Source organism: Saccoglossus kowalevskii, chromosome 4 (genome assembly GCF_978046115.1).
Source record: "Saccoglossus kowalevskii chromosome 4, keSacKowa6.1, whole genome shotgun sequence".
Lineage (NCBI taxonomy): Eukaryota > Metazoa > Hemichordata > Enteropneusta > Harrimaniidae > Saccoglossus > Saccoglossus kowalevskii.
The window spans coordinates 31,837,118-31,856,565 of record NC_140644.1 but is presented as its reverse complement, the minus strand read 5'-3'; the positions used below and the strand labels follow the sequence as shown (position 1 = coordinate 31,856,565).

The 19,448-nt window shown below is 38.1% G+C and overlaps 2 protein-coding genes across 3 annotated transcripts in view; one reads left to right on the top strand and one right to left on the bottom strand.

The window, feature by feature from the left end:
• Positions 1–19,448, top strand: part of LOC100329045 (oral facial digital syndrome protein) — a 41,892-nt gene that overhangs the window by 8,863 nt on the left and 13,581 nt on the right. For both annotated transcript variants that reach the window (XM_085498071.1, XM_085498070.1), the window contains exons 13-15: positions 13,675–13,820; positions 14,638–14,681; positions 15,243–15,406. In XM_085498071.1, coding sequence (XP_085354197.1) covers positions 13,675–13,820; positions 14,638–14,681; positions 15,243–15,406 — 354 coding nt within the window. The remainder of the gene's footprint in view (positions 1–13,674; positions 13,821–14,637; positions 14,682–15,242; positions 15,407–19,448) is intronic.
• On the bottom strand, positions 364–7,438 carry LOC102800507 (uncharacterized). The gene is made up of 4 exons (XM_085498610.1): positions 7,338–7,438; positions 1,539–1,709; positions 1,019–1,174; positions 364–680 (listed from the first exon to the last, which is right to left on the bottom strand). The coding sequence occupies exons 2-4, from the start codon at positions 1,702–1,704 to the stop codon at positions 475–477; spliced, it is 528 nt and encodes a 175-aa protein (XP_085354736.1). The 5' UTR covers positions 1,705–1,709; positions 7,338–7,438; the 3' UTR covers positions 364–474.

The following is a 19,448-nucleotide window of genomic DNA, read 5'->3' as shown; positions in this document are numbered from 1 at the left end:
TTGTGTTGAGTGACTGCTACTGTCTGACTGTAGTCACTGTTTCAACCATGAATGCAGCTGTGAATAGTTCAATATTTTAGTTGCAAAACTGATCCATACATGCTTTATTCAGTTTAATAGCATTTTACCCATTGAATAGTTGCTACTATGATGTAATACCATTATGTTTGTGAACACCGTAGTGGATATTGGGTTTACTGTAATATATGTTTGGAAGTAAAGAAATATTAATACCAGCATGAAAGGAAACAAATTATATTATAATATCATTACAGTCACCAAAACTATTCTGAGTGACTGTGGTTAGTTAAAAGTTGATAGTGAATTAGTATGCTAATTTACTGACTTGGTACTTGATGTAACTGTGGTTATCACAAAAACTATGATTTTTATTAACATGATACAGTGGTTAATTACATATTAATTTTATACATATGAGTTTGTTAAGTCCCTGTCATTCAGGATTGTTGTCATTTATGGGCCATTTGGACACTTATTAACTACAGCTTGTTGGTCACATGGTTCTGAATTCATATCATTGGGGTCACAATCTTTCTCATCACTTTCATCCAAGCAGTCACAAACTCCATCACATCTACGGCATTTGTCTAAACACATCTTGTTGTCGGTACACTGGAAGAACTCTAAGTCTTTGTTAAAATACGAAGATTTGCAGTCATCTGTTACAAGTAGAAACATAGAAGAGTTGTAAATCCACAATGTTGAATATTAATTAATTTATTTACATGAATAATTGCACCAATTTCAAGGTTTTTTTAAGTTTTTTCCTATGCAATATATTTTCTGGCAAACCCCTTTTTTATTCAGCCACTCACCAGAAATAATGGTTCACCCCAAAAAATAACATTCCCTTTCAGAGTCATTAAGCTCACTAATTTGCATAATTGTTGTACGGCTCTGTTAACAAAGGCGAGTAAAGGGCCCTTCCAAATTTGTCTTCTATTGCATATTAATTATCAAGCTAAATATAATCATCTGTTTGTTTATGAAAGCTTACCCTCATGTTTGGTTACACAGTCATCACCTTCTTCATCAGAACCGTCTTCACAGTCCATTAGAGCATCACACCAGTACCGATTTGAGATACATGCTGGTGAACCACTGACACACGAAAACTTATAACGGTTGTCTATCTTGCTACATATGTCTGCACCTGAGAAAATATGGCCTATTTAAATCCAATTTTCTATGAGAAGGGGTGTAGCTATGATACGTATTATAATAATAAATTTACTACCCCTCTCTCAAACTCAATTCTAATGCTTATTGCATTTTTTCTGTATGTGCCTCCTCAAGCAATGAAGTATGTCTGTGACGTAAATAGGTGCAATGTATGCAATTCACAATGTTGACAGTGTTTTGATTTGGAGTATGTATGTATGCTTTACTTACAGACAAACAAGTGACTGGAAAGGTGTTTTTGGGTAGTTTCTTAAATAATCTGAGTAGTAGTTTCAGATACAAACATTTACAGATGACTCAATCGGGAAAAATGGTGGTATTATTATGATTCTTACTCCATTGGCGCTTAGATGCAATAAGCATAAGTTCTTCCAATTCTTTTAACTCAATGTCCCGTAAAATGTCGCCCACTTCTTTTTCTTGTTTAGTTTGGTCAGCATAATATTTGGCTGCTGCTGCCACATACATGACAACAGAGATTATTATCAGATAGCGAAGCATTATGGCTGTAATAAATAATAAGGAAGTTAATTAAAAAACATATAGTGAAGTAGACATCTTCATATTTGTAAAAATATTCCTGTTATCTTTAGTAACCTGTGTGTCTAATATCTAAGACTGTACTCTTATCCTGCAAATCAGACTTAGATTGATGTGAGCATTGTCATTCAAAGTCACAATTTTGTTTGTATAGTTTAATTTAAAATAGTAAAATTTCCAAAAAAAACAAATCAATATCAATGCTGTGAGCAATGTCTCTCACATCACAGAATTGCTTCATTGCTAGCAGGTGCATCTTATAGGAGACGTAAAGCAATTGCATTGGCCATGATTTATTAAGTGTAAAAAGCTGGGACCCATGGGTAATATGTTGGCCTATCTGACATCTTTTGAAAGGTAATTTCTCACATGTTCAAAGGGTGGTCATCATGCAATAGACGTTCACATTTAGGGTGAAAGAACAATGTTGATCAGGTTTCATATCAAATCCATCATATCAAACGCATCATATCAAATGCATCATATCAAAAGCATCATATCAAAAGCATCATATCAAATGCATCATATCAAATGCATCATATCAAATGCATCATATCAAACGCATCATATCAAACGCATCATATCAAATGCATCATATCAAATGCATCATATCAAATGCATCATATCAAACGCATCATATCAAACGCATCATATCAAACGCATCATATCAAATGCATCATATCAAATGCATCATATCAAATGCATCATATCAAATGCATCATATCAAAAGCATCATATCAAATGCATCATATCAAATGCATCATATCAAATGCATCATATCAAACGCATCATATCAAATGCATCATATCAAATGCATCATATCAAATGCATCATATCAAATGCATCATATCAAAAGCATCATATCAAACGCATCATATCAAACGCATCATATCAAAAGCATCATATCAAAAGCATCATATCAAAAGCATCATATCAAACGCATCATATCAAACGCATCATATCAAAAGCATCATATCAAACGCATCATATCAAACGCATCATATCAAATGCATCATATCAAATGCATCATATCAAAAGCATCATATCAAAAGCATCATATCAAATGCATCATATCAAATGCATCATATCAAATGCATCATATCAAACGCATCATATCAAATGCATCATATCAAATGCATCATATCAAATGCATCATATCAAAAGCATCATATCAAAAGCATCATATCAAACGCATCATATCAAACGCATCATATCAAAAGCATCATATCAAAAGCATCATATCAAACGCATCATATCAAACGCATCATATCAAAAGCATCATATCAAACGCATCATATCAAACGCATCATATCAAATGCATCATATCAAATGCATCATATCAAACGCATCATATCAAACGCATCATATCAAACGCATCATATCAAAAGCATCATATCAAAAGCATCATATCAAACGCATCATATCAAACTCATCATATCAAACGCATCATATCAAACGCATCATATCAAATGCATCATATTAAACGCATCATATCAAATGCATCATATTAAACGCATCATATCAAACGCATCATATCAAACTCATCATATCAAACGCATCATATCAAACGCATATCAAACGCATCATATCAAACGCATCATATCAAACGCATATCAAACACATCATATCAAATGCATCATATCAAACGCATATCAAACGCATCATATCAAACGCATATCAAACGCATCATATCAAACGCATCATATCAAACGCATCATATCAAACGCATCATATCAAACGCATCATATCAAACGCATATCAAACGCATCATATCAAACGCATCATATCAAAGGCATCATATCAAAGGCATCATATCAAACGCATCATATCAAACGCATCATATCAAATGCATCATATCAAATGCATCATATCAAACGCATCATATCAAACGCATCATATCAAAAGCATCATATCAAAAGCATCATATCAAACGCATCATATCAAACGCATCATATCAAACTCATCATATCAAACTCATCATATCAAACGCATCATATCAAACGCATCATATCAAATGCATCATATTAAACGCATCATATCAAACGCATCATATCAAACGCATCATATCAAACGCATCATATCAAACGCATCATATCAAACGCATCATATCAAACGCATCATATCAAACGCATCATATCAAACGCATCATATCAAACGCATCATATCAAACGCATATCAAACACATCATATCAAACGCATCATATCAAATGCATCATATCAAATGCATCATATCAAATGCATCATATCAAACGCATATCAAACGCATCATATCAAACGCATCATATCAAACGCATATCAAACGCATCATATCAAACGCATCATATCAAACACATCATATCAAACGCATCATATCAAACGCATCATATCAAACGCATCATATCAAACGCATCATATCAAACGCATCATATCAAACGCATCATATCAAAGGCATCATATCAAAGGCATCATATCAAAGGCATCATATCAAAGGCATCATATCAAAGGCATCATATCAAAGGCATCATATCAAAGGCATCATATCAAATCCATCATATCAAACGCATCATATCAAACGCATCATATCAAACGCATCATATCAAACGCATCATATCAAACGCATCATATCAAACGCATCATATCAAACGCATCATATCAAACGCATCATATCAAACGCGTCATATCAAACGCGTCATATCAAACGCGTCATATCAAACGCATTATTTCAAAAGCATTATTTTAAAAGCATCAAACGCATCATATCAAATGCATCATATCAAATGCATCATATCAAATGCATCATATTAAACGCATCATATCAAACGCATCATATCAAACGCGTCATATCAAACGCATTATTTTAAAAGCATCATATCAAACATCAAACGCATCATATCAAACGCATCATTTCAAAAGCATCATATTAAACGCATAATGGAATCACCGTCCCCCTTGAGGGACGGTGATGGAATGGACAATTTTAAAAATGAATGATTGGAACTGTATCTTCATAGTCAATAAACTCCATTACGTTGTTTACTTGTGCTCTGGCTGGTCATTTTAGATACAATTATTTGGTTACGTTGAAGAATAGTTTACTCGTTCACACCCTATTCACAATAGTTTCGGAAAGGTAATAGTAAACGAAGAACCAAACTACCGTACTAAGCATGATTTTTACACCTATATATGTCATTGTCGTCCGGTAAAAACACCCTGGGCTTATAATCGGGGATGCCTTCCAATCGTTAAATGTCTAAAAATAGAGGGGTGGGCTTATACATTGTACCTGGAGAGGGGCTTATGATCGGGGAAGTACGGTATATTAAATGTCTGTCTGCTTCAACTTATGACTATCTATATAAACTGAAATCCTTGATACTGATATATTTTGAAAATTTGTTTGCCTAATGGACCATGTAATGGAAAATAGTTGTCAATTCTAGTACAGACTGAGATTTTAGCTAATCCCATATGTTTGCATATCAAGACCATGTTGGATTCATACATAGAAGGGGGCTAACAGTTAGTACGAACATGGAACTACCGTATTACCCCGGGCACGCGCCCAGGGACCTGAACGTACAAAATCGGGAAAAATTGGGGGTGGGCGCTTACCCGAGGACCACCCCAAAAAAGATTTTAAAAAGTTGTTTTTGTGATCGTATGATAAGGTCAAATAAAGGAATGCTTTCGTACATTTTGTACACGTACTTATTTCTTGATTTATGCGAGGTTTCAATAAACGTGAGCACTCAGTCAAGAACTGTGGGAACACTAAGACACAGGGTCTTTTTTAGTAACCGTGACCAGTGCAATTCGAAACGGCCGGGAAAAACTACCGTTTGTAATCCAAGAAGGCGATGATCTCATTAGCATAATTTTGTTCAGGCACGTATTGATACATCGCATCGTAATTACTGAAGAATAGCAAACAGGGTTATGAAACGAAGAAAACTTGTATTACTGATGTGAAATGTTTACAAACTATTGTGAATACATAAGCATATCCAAATGATGGCGATACATAAAAAACAGACTGAAAATAATCTCTGGTCGACCTCATTAACATGATTTATTCACGCACCCACACACGTGACAAAATTATGATGCAACAAATTTCCACCGCCGGCATGCCTCATTACGGTTATCGTAATGGACTTGAGGTCGGCAAAATGTTTTTTTCTTCAACGACAGAAAAATAATCCACATGACCGTAATGCCATAGCTGTGATGAAGGATGGAAAGAAAGTAGCAAGTTTACGACGTGATGTCTCAAAAGTGCTAGCTCCCGTTCACAGTCAGCTGGCATCGGTGTCGCTGGGTGTATATGATAGAGGGAAGTTGTGCAACCAAATTTGCCGAGTTCGCAGTTTTTCGCCGATAAAAAAATAACTAAGGCAAAAACTCACAGTTTTTCAGCATTTTTGTAATAAAGACATTATCCTCTATCAATAATCCGCCCCAAATAGAAACATTTCCACTAATTCTTGTGTTTTTTTTGACGTTTTTCGAAAAACCTGCGATTAGACTGCGAAAGTAGAACATTCCGGAGGGGGTGAAACTTAAGAGCCTAACTTAACGCGTAAAAATAGAACGCGTATTTTGACCTCTACGTGGCCAACCAATGGCTGGACACGGATACGTTTTTGGTCGTTCCCAAAGAGCTCCGCGTCCATCTGGCGATGCTCTTCCAATGAGTTTTTACGTAAAAACACAAACAAAACGGCCCTTTTCAGGCCACCACACTACCGTAACAAACACACTATTTAAACGCGTTCGTTTTTGACAAATAAAACTTTATTGTTGACCCCATTCTTGGCTAAAAATCACCCTGGGCGTTTAACCGAGGATGTCCCCAACATGTAACTTTTGTGAAAACAGGGGGGTGGGCGCTTGCCCGGGGAGGGGCGCGTGCCCGGGGTAATACGGTATAAACCACAGTTCTATGCTATGAACTAAGATATAACCAACCTTACTTATACAATTCATTGATTTATCAGTACAGTAACCAGGGTGGTATACATTTTAGTTCCATGATTACAAATAATTTGCATAGCTGTTGACCAATAGAATGCCTACACTAGCTTGCACCTCCCTTGGAGGAAAGTGACAGGTTTTGACCTAACAAACAACCACAAAGGCTATAAAATTGTGTGAACTGATACATAGGCATGCGATCATGTAGAACGACTGTACCACAGTCCCTCTATCATGATAGAGGGACTGTGACTGTACTGTTATACATGTACAAAGAACTCAAGAAACTATTGTGTTCATGACAATGGACTCCAGTCTATTGATTTTTGTGTTGATTGTGAATATCTTTGAGCTGTACATGATGCACATTGTACCCTCTTGTTCATATCAACAGTGAGCTTTAAACTGTTTCTGGACTTTAATTATAATCCTAATGAGGTTGTGATAATAATAAAGTTTACATTCTTTCCTCAAAAATATGATTATCTAAATTCTTTTGCTCCTGCTGCTGAATTGGTGTTCTTTTTTCACACTCAATTGAACTGAAAACTCTTGAAAATATTTTCCCGCAGTCAGAATGAAAAATACAGCTATCAATATGTTATTCTGCATATATAAACAATCTGCAATGTACTTACCTGTGTCTTCTCGTGTAAGTGAACTGCTCTGTCACTTTGTATGTCAAAACTGTGGAGTTGAGAGACACTGATCTATCGAGGAGTGTTCAACCAGTAGTGCTGTTCTACACAATGGTCAACAAAGGGTTAAGAAACAAGACATTTACATATCAATAACACTTGACCAGAAATATGATGTGTATTATATCAGTGCACACGATTTTTGCACAATATACTTGTGTCTTTTTGGAACTTGTGTCTTTCTGATACTTGTGTCTTTCTGGAACTTGTGTCTTTCTGATACTTGTGTCTTTCTGATACTTGTGTCTTTCTGATACATGTGTCTTTCTGGAACTTGTATCTTTCTGATACTTGTGTCTTTCTGGAACTTGTGTCTTTCTGATACTTGTGTCTTTCTGGAACTTGTGTCTTTCTGATACTTGTGTCTTTCTGATACTTGTGTCTTTCTGATACTTGTGTCTTTCTGGAACTTGTGTCTTTCTGATACTTGTGTCTTTCTGATACTTGTGTCTTTCTGATACTTGTGTCTTTTTGGAACTTGTGTCTTTCTGATACTTGTGTCTTTCTGATACTTGTGTCTTTCTGATACTTGTGTCTTTCTGATACTTGTGTCTTTCTGATACTTGCGTCTTTCTGATACTTGCGTCTTTCTGATACTTGTGTCTTTTTGGAACTTGTGTCTTTCTGATACTTGTGTCTTTCTGATACTTGTGTCTTTCTGATACTTGTGTCTTTCTGATACTTGTGTCTTTCTGATACTTGTGTCTTTCTGATACTTGTGTCTTTCTGATACTTGTGTCTTTTTGGAACTTGTGTCTTTCTGATACTTGTGTCTTTCTGATACTTGTGTCTTTCTGATACTTGTGTCTTTCTGATACTTGTGTCTTTCTGATACTTGTGTCTTTCTGATACTTGTGTCTTTCTGATACTTGCGTCTTTCTGATACTTGTGTCTTTCTGGAACTTGTGTCTTTCTGATACTTGTGTCTTTCTGATACTTGTGTCTTTCTGATACTTGTGTCTTTCTGATACTTGTGTCTTTCTGATACTTGTGTCTTTCTGATACTTGTGTCTTTTTGGAACTTGTGTCTTTCTGATACTTGTGTCTTTCTGATACTTGTGTCTTTTTGGAACTTGCGTCTTTCTGATACTTGTGTCTTTCTGGAACTTGTGTCTTTCTGATACTTGTGTCTTTCTGGAACTTGTGTCTTTCTGATACTTGTGTCTTTCTGATACCTGTGTCTTTCTGATACTTGTGTCTTTCTGATACCTGTGTCTTTCTGATACTTGTGTCTTTCTGATACCTGTGTCTTTCTGATACTTGTGTCTTTCTGATACTTGTGTCTTTCTGATACTTGTGTCTTTCTGATACTTGTGTCTTTCTGATACTTGTGTCTTTCTGATACTTGTGTCTTTCTGGAACTTGTGTCTTTCTGATACTTGTGTCTTTCTGATACTTGTGTCTTTTTGGAACTTGTGTCTTTCTGATACTTGTGTCTTTTTGGAACTTGTGTCTTTCTGATACTTGTGTCTTTCTGATACTTGTGTCTTTCTGATACTTGTGTCTTTCTGGAACTTGTGTCTTTCTGATACTTGTGTCTTTCTGATACTTGTGTCTTTCTGGAACTTGTGTCTTTCTGATACTTGTGTCTTTCTGGAACTTGTGTCTTTCTGATACTTGTGTCTTTCTGGAACTTGTGTCTTTCTGATACTTGTGTCTTTCTGATACCTGTGTCTTTCTGATACTTGTGTCTTTCTGATACTTGTGTCTTTCTGATACTTGTGTCTTTCTGATACTTGTGTCTTTCTGATACTTGTGTCTTTCTGGAACTTGTGTCTTTCTGATACTTGTGTCTTTCTGATACTTGTGTCTTTTTGGAACTTGTGTCTTTCTGATACTTGTGTCTTTCTGATACTTGTGTCTTTCTGATACTTGTGTCTTTCTGATACTTGTGTCTTTCTGATACTTGTGTCTTTCTGATACTTGTGTCTTTCTGGAACTTGTGTCTTTCTGATACTTGTGTCTTTCTGATACTTGTGTCTTTTTGGAACTTGTGTCTTTCTGATACTTGTGTCTTTTTGGAACTTGTGTCTTTCTGATACTTGTGTCTTTCTGATACTTGTGTCTTTCTGATACTTGTGTCTTTCTGGAACTTGTGTCTTTCTGATACTTGTGTCTTTCTGGAACTTGTGTCTTTCTGATACTTGTGTCTTTCTGGAACTTGTGTCTTTCTGATACTTGTGTCTTTCTGATACCTGTGTCTTTCTGATACTTGTGTCTTTCTGATACTTGTGTCTTTCTGATACTTGTGTCTTTCTGATACTTGTGTCTTTCTGATACTTGTGTCTTTCTGGAACTTGTGTCTTTCTGATACTTGTGTCTTTCTGATACTTGTGTCTTTTTGGAACTTGTGTCTTTCTGATACTTGTGTCTTTCTGATACTTGTGTCTTTCTGATACTTGTGTCTTTCTGATACTTGTGTCTTTCTGATACTTGTGTCTTTCTGGAACTTGTGTCTTTCTGGAACTTGTGTCTTTCTGGAACTTGTGTCTTTCTGGAACTTGTGTCTTTCTGGAACTTGTGTCTTTCTGGAACTTGTGTCTTTCTGATACTTGTGTCTTTCTGATACTTGCGTCTTTCTGATACTTGCGTCTTTCTGATACTTGCGTCTTTCTGATACTTGCGTCTTTCTGATACTTGCGTCTTTCTGATACTTGCGTCTTTCTGATACTTGCGTCTTTCTGATACTTGCGTCTTTCTGATACTTGCGTCTTTCTGATACTTGCGTCTTTCTGATACTTGCGTCTTTCTGGAACTTGCGTCTTTCTGGAACTTGTGTCTTTCTGATACTTGTGTCTTTCTGATACTTGCGTAAATATATGGAAAAATGTATGCAGGTTTATTTTGTGAAAAGATGACAAAAGTTGGCATTCAAAAGATTAAAGATCAAAGGTCAAAGTGTTAACTAGCAATGATACCTTTTGCTTTTTACTACCTTATACTAAAATATATTTGGATATTTAGAGTACTAGAGAATTCCAACTTATTGTCCGGTTAGACTTAAAATACACCACGAATATTCACTTTTGAGATATAATTTTTGGTATGTGTTAGTTCTTGGATATCTAAGCTTCGTCTTCCTGTACTTCGTTTAGTAATTCGAACTTCCCAGTTTGCGTAAAAAAGTTTCGCGATTTTGACATTGAAAATGTCTTTGCTTCATTATTTGCTGAGAGACGGCCGCTTAGGTATGTGCTCTGTAACTTACAGCACATGAACCTAAAAATGTTAGGTAATCAAACAAAAATGACGTTGTACTAAAGTCCAAAAAGTAAGTTCAAGGTCTTAATTTTTTCGTAGCTTAAAAATGATTTCCTCCCTCGCTTATTGTGACACCCTCAAATCAACTGATTTCCATTCTCCTCAAGAGTCAAAATGGTACATGTACATTTTACGCTATGACTGGAAAAAGTCTTTTTTGCTTGACGTATTCATTTGCCTTCAATTACGTTTCAGTAGCTGCCACTGTCGCATTGTGAGTCTTGCCGATAACATTTTGGTTCAAATCCACGTAGCTATCGTCGAAAATTCAAGAAATCTTTCATTTCTTTGTCAACTAATATGCCGGAAATCAAATTAGCATAACAATGCGTTCGAAAGTTACATTGATTCGTTTCAAAAACGTTCGTTGTTAAATTCACGTTTATTTTTGACCTTTGTGAATTGATGATAAGCAAACAATCATGGCAGATTGGCCCCGACTTTCTGTCGATCGGAAACGCAAGGGAGATAAGACTCGATTTTCATAGACGCAGGTCGTTTAGATCGGACGGTTACTTTTGTTTCAGGTTTGTTGTTGTTTTGAGTGAATATAGAACATGTTCAAGCCCAAAATTGTAGCAATAATGCTTACGTCGCTGTACGTTAAAACACACTCTCGAACTTGACAACATTCACTTACAGACCACTAAGCAAATATGTGGAAATACCAGTTACATCACTCATGAAGATTGATGATGATTCGAGATGGCTGCATTTAGTGTTCATTTCTATGCAATGTAAAATCATATCGATGCTGTGGGCGGCGAAGGCTGACAGATTGTTTTGGCTATGTGGCCGGCTCTCATGGCACGGGCAACTGACATTTGCTGACTTTTTTTTACTATTCTGATGTGTTCTGGGCTGTATATAACAGTTGGACACTGACGAGTAAGTAGGTTGGAGCCTGAATCAGGTAGGCCCTGAAAATAGCACATCGCACAGTATTCTATTAATGAACGAAGTTCTCATAACAATATTATGCTTACAAATCATCCCATAATTATTGACAAGTTGTTACTAACTTATACTAAAACAGCCGGTAGGCTGGTTGGCGATCCGCTCCTCTCAAAAAACAAGCAACATGTTTTTGGCTGTTTCCATGGTAGGACATGAACGTGAAGCTAACGTCGGTTTATAACTAAAACCGGACCCCATATATGAAGTTCGCAAAAAACATTCAGTCTTTAGAAGTCACTTTAATTTTCTTACTAGGGCGTATTCTGCTGTTACATTTATTATTTCCAACCATTTTCGATAGTATTTTCGAGAATGAAGGCAGCATTTACAGTTCATTTTAAGTTCAAAGTTACTTTAAGAATTACGGTGATACAGTGTAACAATGTCGGCGCCGGTGATCTCTTACCAATGCGCAATGTAGCCAAAATAAAAACCATGATCATTTGAACACTGTTATTACAAGACTGGTAGGAGGTAATAAATTTGGGACTAATGTTTTCAAAAATAAGTTTATATATGAACAAAATCGGCCAAGTCAAAAAAGTCACAGAGCCCGTTGCTGGTGAAGTGAAAAGTTACCCCAACTTTGAGGTCAATTTTCTTGGTAATGAAAATATACCGGTACATAAAAAAACAGTGAATGTTTGCCCACACTCAAGCTGAGTAGAATGAGCTATGTCTGAGGTGTTATCCTAAATTTGAAAAAGGAGATACATTTGGCGCAAAGCTATTCAAAAATCAGTTTTTTGGCTGTTGCTATGGCATCGGTGGGCCAACATTTTTTTTCCAGATTTTTCCTAGTAACTACGGTGAAGATGTGACATACCTGCCACGTTTGAGCAAAATCAGCCAAGCCAAACAAATCACAAAAGAATTAATACGTGAAAACTACATGGAAATCACACACACACACAATTTTTGGGGCAATCCTAACGGATCGCTAGTATGTTTTTTAGAGTACTAACAAATTCCCATTTCCGGCCCGATTAGAATTAAAATACACCACGAATATTCACTTTTGAGATTTTTGGTATGTGTTGGTTCTTAGATATTTCAGCTTCGTCGTCCTGTACTTCATTTAGTAATTCGAATTCCCAGATTGTGTCAAATTGGAGAGTTTCTTGATTTTGATATCGAAACCGCCTTGGCTTAATTGTTTGCTGGGGTACGGCCGCTTAGGTACATGCTCTGCAACTTGCAGCGCATGAACCTAAACATGTTAGATAATCAAATTCACGGGAAGTTGACAATCCCTAATATTGCTAAATCGCCAGTTGTGAACTTTATCAGGGTTCCCGTATGAAGTTACACATCATTCTAGCAAGGAAAATATTGATTACTGTTGTGCAGGTTATATAATAAAATATAAAATAATTATTATTTTATTTTTGTTAGTATATCTTTATTTATTAAAATATGTATACATTATATCTAATTGGGGTGGGTATTGCCAAGCAAGTTTATAAAATTATAAATATTTTCATAAATAACACTGGTCGCGAAATACGCCTTTGAGAAGTATTACTGATGGAATACTTTATATTGCAATTTCTTTCAATTTGAATTAGTTGTATTGCAATGCATTAGTAATAATGTAAATATATACATTCCTTTATTTCATTGTTGAGACTGAGTTATACAGTTTGTTACGTACTACAATTTATCTATATTGGAAAACAGTTATGGGGATTATTAATTTCAATAAACAATATTCAACTATCCTTTGCAACACCAATAAGATCATAATGGTAATGTTTATTGGTCTTTGAAACTAGAGGCATTATCAGAGCATGGGTCCTATTTTGGAACTCCTGCCAGGATGGTATTCCCAGAATAGTGCCAGTTGTTGAAGAAACATAAAACTTCAATTCTCAACAAGGATGAAAAGACCAGTTACTGAGACAAAGCCCTACTCCCCTCGAAACCCACCAGATATGAAACCCACTTACCGCAAAAGTCACTCACCGCGAAGCTACTAGTCTGAAATATAAAAGAAATGAAAAATGTCGTAAGGAAAATATAATGAATAGTTATCAGTAAAATGTGTCTTATGTTATAGATTGAACTTCAGAAATTAAAAAAAGATACTCTAGATATGACCAAACACAACGATATCATGAGTGATAAACTACGTGAGATGGCAGATTACCCTTCGGTGAAAGAAGAAGCAGCCGTACTGAGGAGAGAATTGCATAATACAAAAACGTGAGTAAAATTGACACAGTTTATACCTTGTATGTACTTGTTTATGAAGCTGTCCATAGTCATCACTTATTAAATTTTTTGTGTTTAAATTTCCAAAACTAGCTGATTACGTTTAGTCATTTGGTTTTTGTGCAGCCTCAGTATTGAGGCTCAAGTTAAAATCTTAAAAAGTGGATAACCCACCCTGGTTGAGTTTGTCACAGACTCAAGTAGAGGTCAAATACACTGTACCCTGGGTGAGTGTGTCACAGACTCAAATGGAGGTCAAATCCACTGTACCCTGGGTGAGTGTGTCATAGACTCAATGGGGAGGTCAAATCCACTGTACCCTGGGTAAGTGTGTCACAGACTCAATGGGAAGGGTAAATCCACTGTACCCTGGGTGAGTGTGCCACAGACTTGAGGGCGAGGTCTAATCCACTGTACCCTGGGTGAGTGTGTCATAAACTCAATGAGGTCAAATCCACTGTACCCTGGGTGAGTGTGTCACAGACTCAAATGGAGGTCAAATCCACTGCTATCTTGGTAGCACAGTAAATCGCTAGATAGGAAGATGATTTAGAACAACCCTGTTATCTTGTTCAAAACATGCAGTATTAGTGAACTAATTGATGAAGAATTGTAGACAATTTTTAGTTAAAATTTGTCGTATCATGTTCGATGTAGATCTATAGGATGGACCGGTATGTAACGTTTGTACATTACCCAATTTATTGTTTATTTACATGAAATTTGCATATTGTGTGATGATGCCATTGGTTTATGTGCTTGGGGAAAAACCTAAACTGATAGTTCTCAATTTTTGTTTTTCTTTTAGTGCATTGACTGAAGTCAAACATGAACTCAAGATTGATAGGACAAGTAAGTTGTTTGTTCTGAGAAGATTATTATGTCATGTACAATGATGGAATTCTGAAATTATGTAAATTGTGAAATGTATTCAACATTTTCATTGCTTTTCAATGTGTCTGAATGTTGGTAACCAATTTAGCTTTTCATTTTATTGTGGCCTGTGAATTTTGGCAAATTGTCAAATATTTCTCAGTTGTTACAAATTCATCTCAGCAAATATTTAGGATATTAGTTTGCAATAAATCGTTATGAATGCTCTCAGAATGGAAACTGACAGTGGTTTACATCTCAGAACGGGAACTGACAGTGGTTTACATCTCAGAACGGAAACTGACAGTGGTTTACATCTCAGAATGAAACTGACAGTGGTTTACATTTCAGAATAGAAACTGACAGTGGTTTACATCTCAGAATGGAAACTGACAGTGGTTTACATGTAGATTCTGTTAAATGATATGTCATCTAAATATATCAAATTTTATTTCATGTGAATGCTTTACTTCAACAGATAATTTATGGAAAATATTCAATTTATTAAAATGAACTTATTATTGATATCTGTCAATTTAGAATATGAGGAGCAATTGCGAGAGCTGAGAGAGAGACTGACTAAACCCACACCAGAAATGGTTACACTGCAAGTGGAGCTGAACAGGACACGGGATAGACTTAAAGATGAAGAAACAATGTTGAGACAAAAAGAAACTCATCTTAATTCAAAACTCCATGAAGAGGCAAGTTTGTCATTATTTTAGAGTTGTATTGTTAGCAAATCTGCTAAACTGACTGAGGAAATACGTAATGCTTACTCACACACATTACATTAGTAAAATACGTAATGCTTACTCACACACATTACATTAGTAAATTATGTAATGCTTACTCACACACATTACATTAGTAAAATACGTAATGCTTACTCACACACATTTTATTAGTAAATTACGTAATGCTTACTCACACACATTACATTAGTAAATTATGTAATGCTTATTCACACACATTACATTTACTAAATTATGTAATGCTTACTCACACACATTACATTAGTAAATTATGTAATGCTTACTCACACACATTACATTAGTAAAATACGTAATGCTTACTCACACACATTTTATTAGTAAATTACGTAATGCTTACTCACACACATTACATTTACTAAATTATGTAATGCTTACTCACACACATTACATTAGTAAATTACGTAATGCTTACTCACACACATTACATTTACTAAATTATGTAATGCTTACTCACACACATTACATTTAGTAAAATACGTAATGCTTACTCACACACATTACATTAGTAAATTACGTAATGCTTACTCACACACATTACATTAGTAAATTACGTAATGCTTACTCACACACATTACATTAGTAAATTACGTAATGCTTACTCACACACATTACATTAGTAAATTACGTAATGCTTACTCACACACATTACATTTACTAAATTATGTAATGCTTACTCACACACATTACATTAGTAAAATACGTAATGCTCACTCACACACATTACATTACTAAATTATGTAATGCTTACTCACACACATTACATTAGTAAAATATGTAATGCTCACTCACACACATTACATTACTAAATTATGTAATGCTTACTCACACACATTACATTAGTAAAATACGTAATGCTTACTCACACACATTACATTAGTAAAATACGTAATGCTTACTCGCACATTACATTAGTAAAATATGTAATGCTTACTCACACACATTACATTAGTAAAATATGTAATGCTTACTCACACACATTACATTAGTAAAATACGTAATGCTTACTCACACACATTACATTAGTAAAATACGTAATGCTTACTCACACACATTACATTAGTAAAATATGTGTTCAAGAGCCTGGCGTGCATCTCCAACTAATTCTAATGAAAATTGCTTTACATGCTTGCATTAAAAATTCACTACGTTCAATTACCCACCATAGACTCCTCCCTGTCAAAATGACTATTTTGAACTGTAGGCATTAATCAGCGATTCTGCCGGTGACAGAGAGATAGAATCTAGGTCAGGGGAAGCCCCATGACCCCAAGATTCACTTCCCTTACGTCATGAACTACGTAACCGAGGCCATATGGCAGCGCCATTAACAGCTGGACAATCACTCTGATTTTTCTCCGCCTCGAATGGAGATGAAATCTCTCGAGCTCTGCCTGGAGCGCTTGCTTTTTTCCTGTCCTGGTTTCTAGCGTGGGTTGTTTTTCAGAGCCATCAAAATCACTGAGAATGACCACGTTGCTCGTTTTTTCACAGCAAGGTCGCGCATCTGGTAAAAAGTTGGTCAAAGTGAGTTGCGTGTTTGGCATGAGTGGAAAGTCTTCACACTCAGCTACCGGTGCTTCGCGTAACGGGACATTGAGTAGGAGGCCCGACAGTGGAGGTACCGATATTTTTTCGGTCTCCCTTGCTGATCGGAGGGCATCCTCACAGTCTTTGTTTTCAGGCGGTGGTTTACCCGATTTTACCGGCTACAGCGAGGCTGTGCCCCTGGAGGTTTTTTTCCTTCTATGGGGCCTGTTGTGGGTTCCTTTATGGATCCTTCCTCACACGGCGCTGGGTTTGCGTCCGAGTTTAGAGCTTTGATCGAAGGACTGTCGGGGCAAATTGTGTCCCTGGCAGGCCGGGTAGATCAGACTCAGTCGGAGCGAGCTGTCTCCACTGCGGCCCCCGGTGGGCAAGCAGGAAGAAACACAAAAGCATGTTTGCATTCAGACACGTCTCTTCCGGGAAACCTCCGTTTACTGCCACTAATTTGGGTCAGGCCGTGGCTCAGGCTAATTGCACAGGGCCTCCTCTGGAGCCTCGGGCACTGAATGCCAACAGGGTGCTGGCAGCCAAGCCTCTGATCGCGGGGTAGGGCTTTCAGGGCAGGGCACATGTTGACCCCCCTACTTTCAGCCAGCCAGGGTTTGTCGCGCGGTAATGGTACAGTGGTAACGAATTTACCCTTGTGTCCGGTCTCCGCTGTGGGTTTTGACTCCCTTCTTACGAACCCACGGGCGTCCCCAGAGAGAACCGACCCTTAACGCTTAAGGCCCCCGAGTGGGGTAAAATCTTGTGCAACACTTTCCGCTGGACCAAACGCTACCCGGTCGGTGTGGTTCCGGGATCAGTCCCCAAAGTGTGGGATGAGACCAAAATACCCCCAACCGGATCCCAAGGCTCCTTCCCCCAGACCCCGGTACCACGAATTTCTGTTCGGCAGACCGGGTAAAGGGGGACAGTCGCGTTCCATGGGCGTTCTCGCCAGCTCAATCTGAGACGATCCGTCACGCCCTGAGGGCAGAGTTGCTTGAGCGCATTACTGTGCGCGCCCGGGACTCTGAGACCTTGGAGGCAGAACGCACCAGCCTCCTAGACCAGACGACACATTTATTGGTGGGCCATCGCACATCTACATGCGACATCCCCTAGTGTCACCTGTCTCTCTTGGCTGGGGCCACTACTGCGCAATGAGATGCGGCCTTAGATGCATGTGTTTTCGCCAGGGGGTACGTCCCCAACTCAGTGACGCAGACTGGACATCCTCCACCCTCTTTGTTCAGGGAATGGTGGGTACAGTCTCGGAGCTTTGGAGTGCAATGAACCAGAGGGTTCAGATCGAATCCGCTAGCCAGTTGATCCTGCCAAGGGTAAGCGAAGGGCACCCAAAGCACAGAAAACACAATGCCCTAGGGCGTCGTCTGCTAGCCAGAGTCGACCAGGAGGCAAGCGCTCATACCCTTCCATGGGAGGAAAGAGTAGTCCCCCCCCCCCCCAGGGAGGAAAGAGCCAGGTGGTGGCTCGTCTACCCCGGCAGCAGGGGAAGCGTGTTTTGATGCTCTACAACCGGGGGGACAGGCATGTGTTCAGCGAGTGGCCAGGTCACAACTTAGTGACTACTTCAGGCCTTGGGAAACTCACCTCATGGGAGAAGAGAGCACCCCCCTCACAACTGCCGAACCCATGGCCACATATCCCTGTCGTACACAGATTGGGCCGGTGTAGTCCGGTTTGGACACAACAGGTGACCGTTCCCTGGACCTTTCCAGGTGGTGACATCCTGTTACTGGATACCGCTGAAATCTCCATCTCCCTCGTCAGTGTCTCCCCTATTGGGCACTGCCAGAGGACTCCCGCAAGGCGGAAGCAATCAGGCAGGAAGTAGTAGTTTGCTGGGAAAAGGCGCCATACACAGGGTAGATCAGGCCTCTACCCAAATATGTTCGTAGTACTAAATCTACAAGTGGTAGGCGTCCACTTCTGGACCTAGGCAGACTGAATCAGTACGTGCTCCTCGATCGGTTCCACATGGAGACGCCATTCTGGGTTCTTCTCTCCATCCACCGTTTCGACTGGCTAGCCCCACTAGACTTAAGCGGAGCCTACCTACCAATGCACCCAGTGAGTTGCCATCTTCTTCGAATCGCCCAGCTGGGCCAAGTATTCAAATTTCGGGTGCCCCCTGTTCGGGTTATGCACAGCACTCTACGTGTTCACCAGAGTGATGAAATAGGTAGTGCTGCTGCTTCACCAAATGTCGGTACACCTCAATCCGTACCTAGACGACTGGTTACTACACAACCCGGACAATGGGTTAATAACCAAACACGTCAGGCTAACACAGGATTTACTTCACCAGTTGGGCTCGTTAGTAAATCGACAAGTCCCATCTCGACCCAACGTGCAGTTGGTGTCCCTGGGCATGGAGTTTTGACACAGAGGTAAGCTTGGTATAGCCATTTCAAGCCTG

Coding starts and splice junctions, on each gene's coding strand:
- LOC102800507 (XM_085498610.1), bottom strand. CDS start 1,704: ATGCTTCGCTATCTGATAATAATCTCTGTTGTCATGTATGTGGCAGCA. Junction 1,175..1,538: donor TGCATCTAAGCGCCAATGGA/GTAAGAATCATA, acceptor ATATTTTCTCAG/GTGCAGACATATGTAGCAAG. Junction 681..1,018: donor CTGTGTAACCAAACATGAGG/GTAAGCTTTCAT, acceptor TACTTGTAACAG/ATGACTGCAAATCTTCGTAT.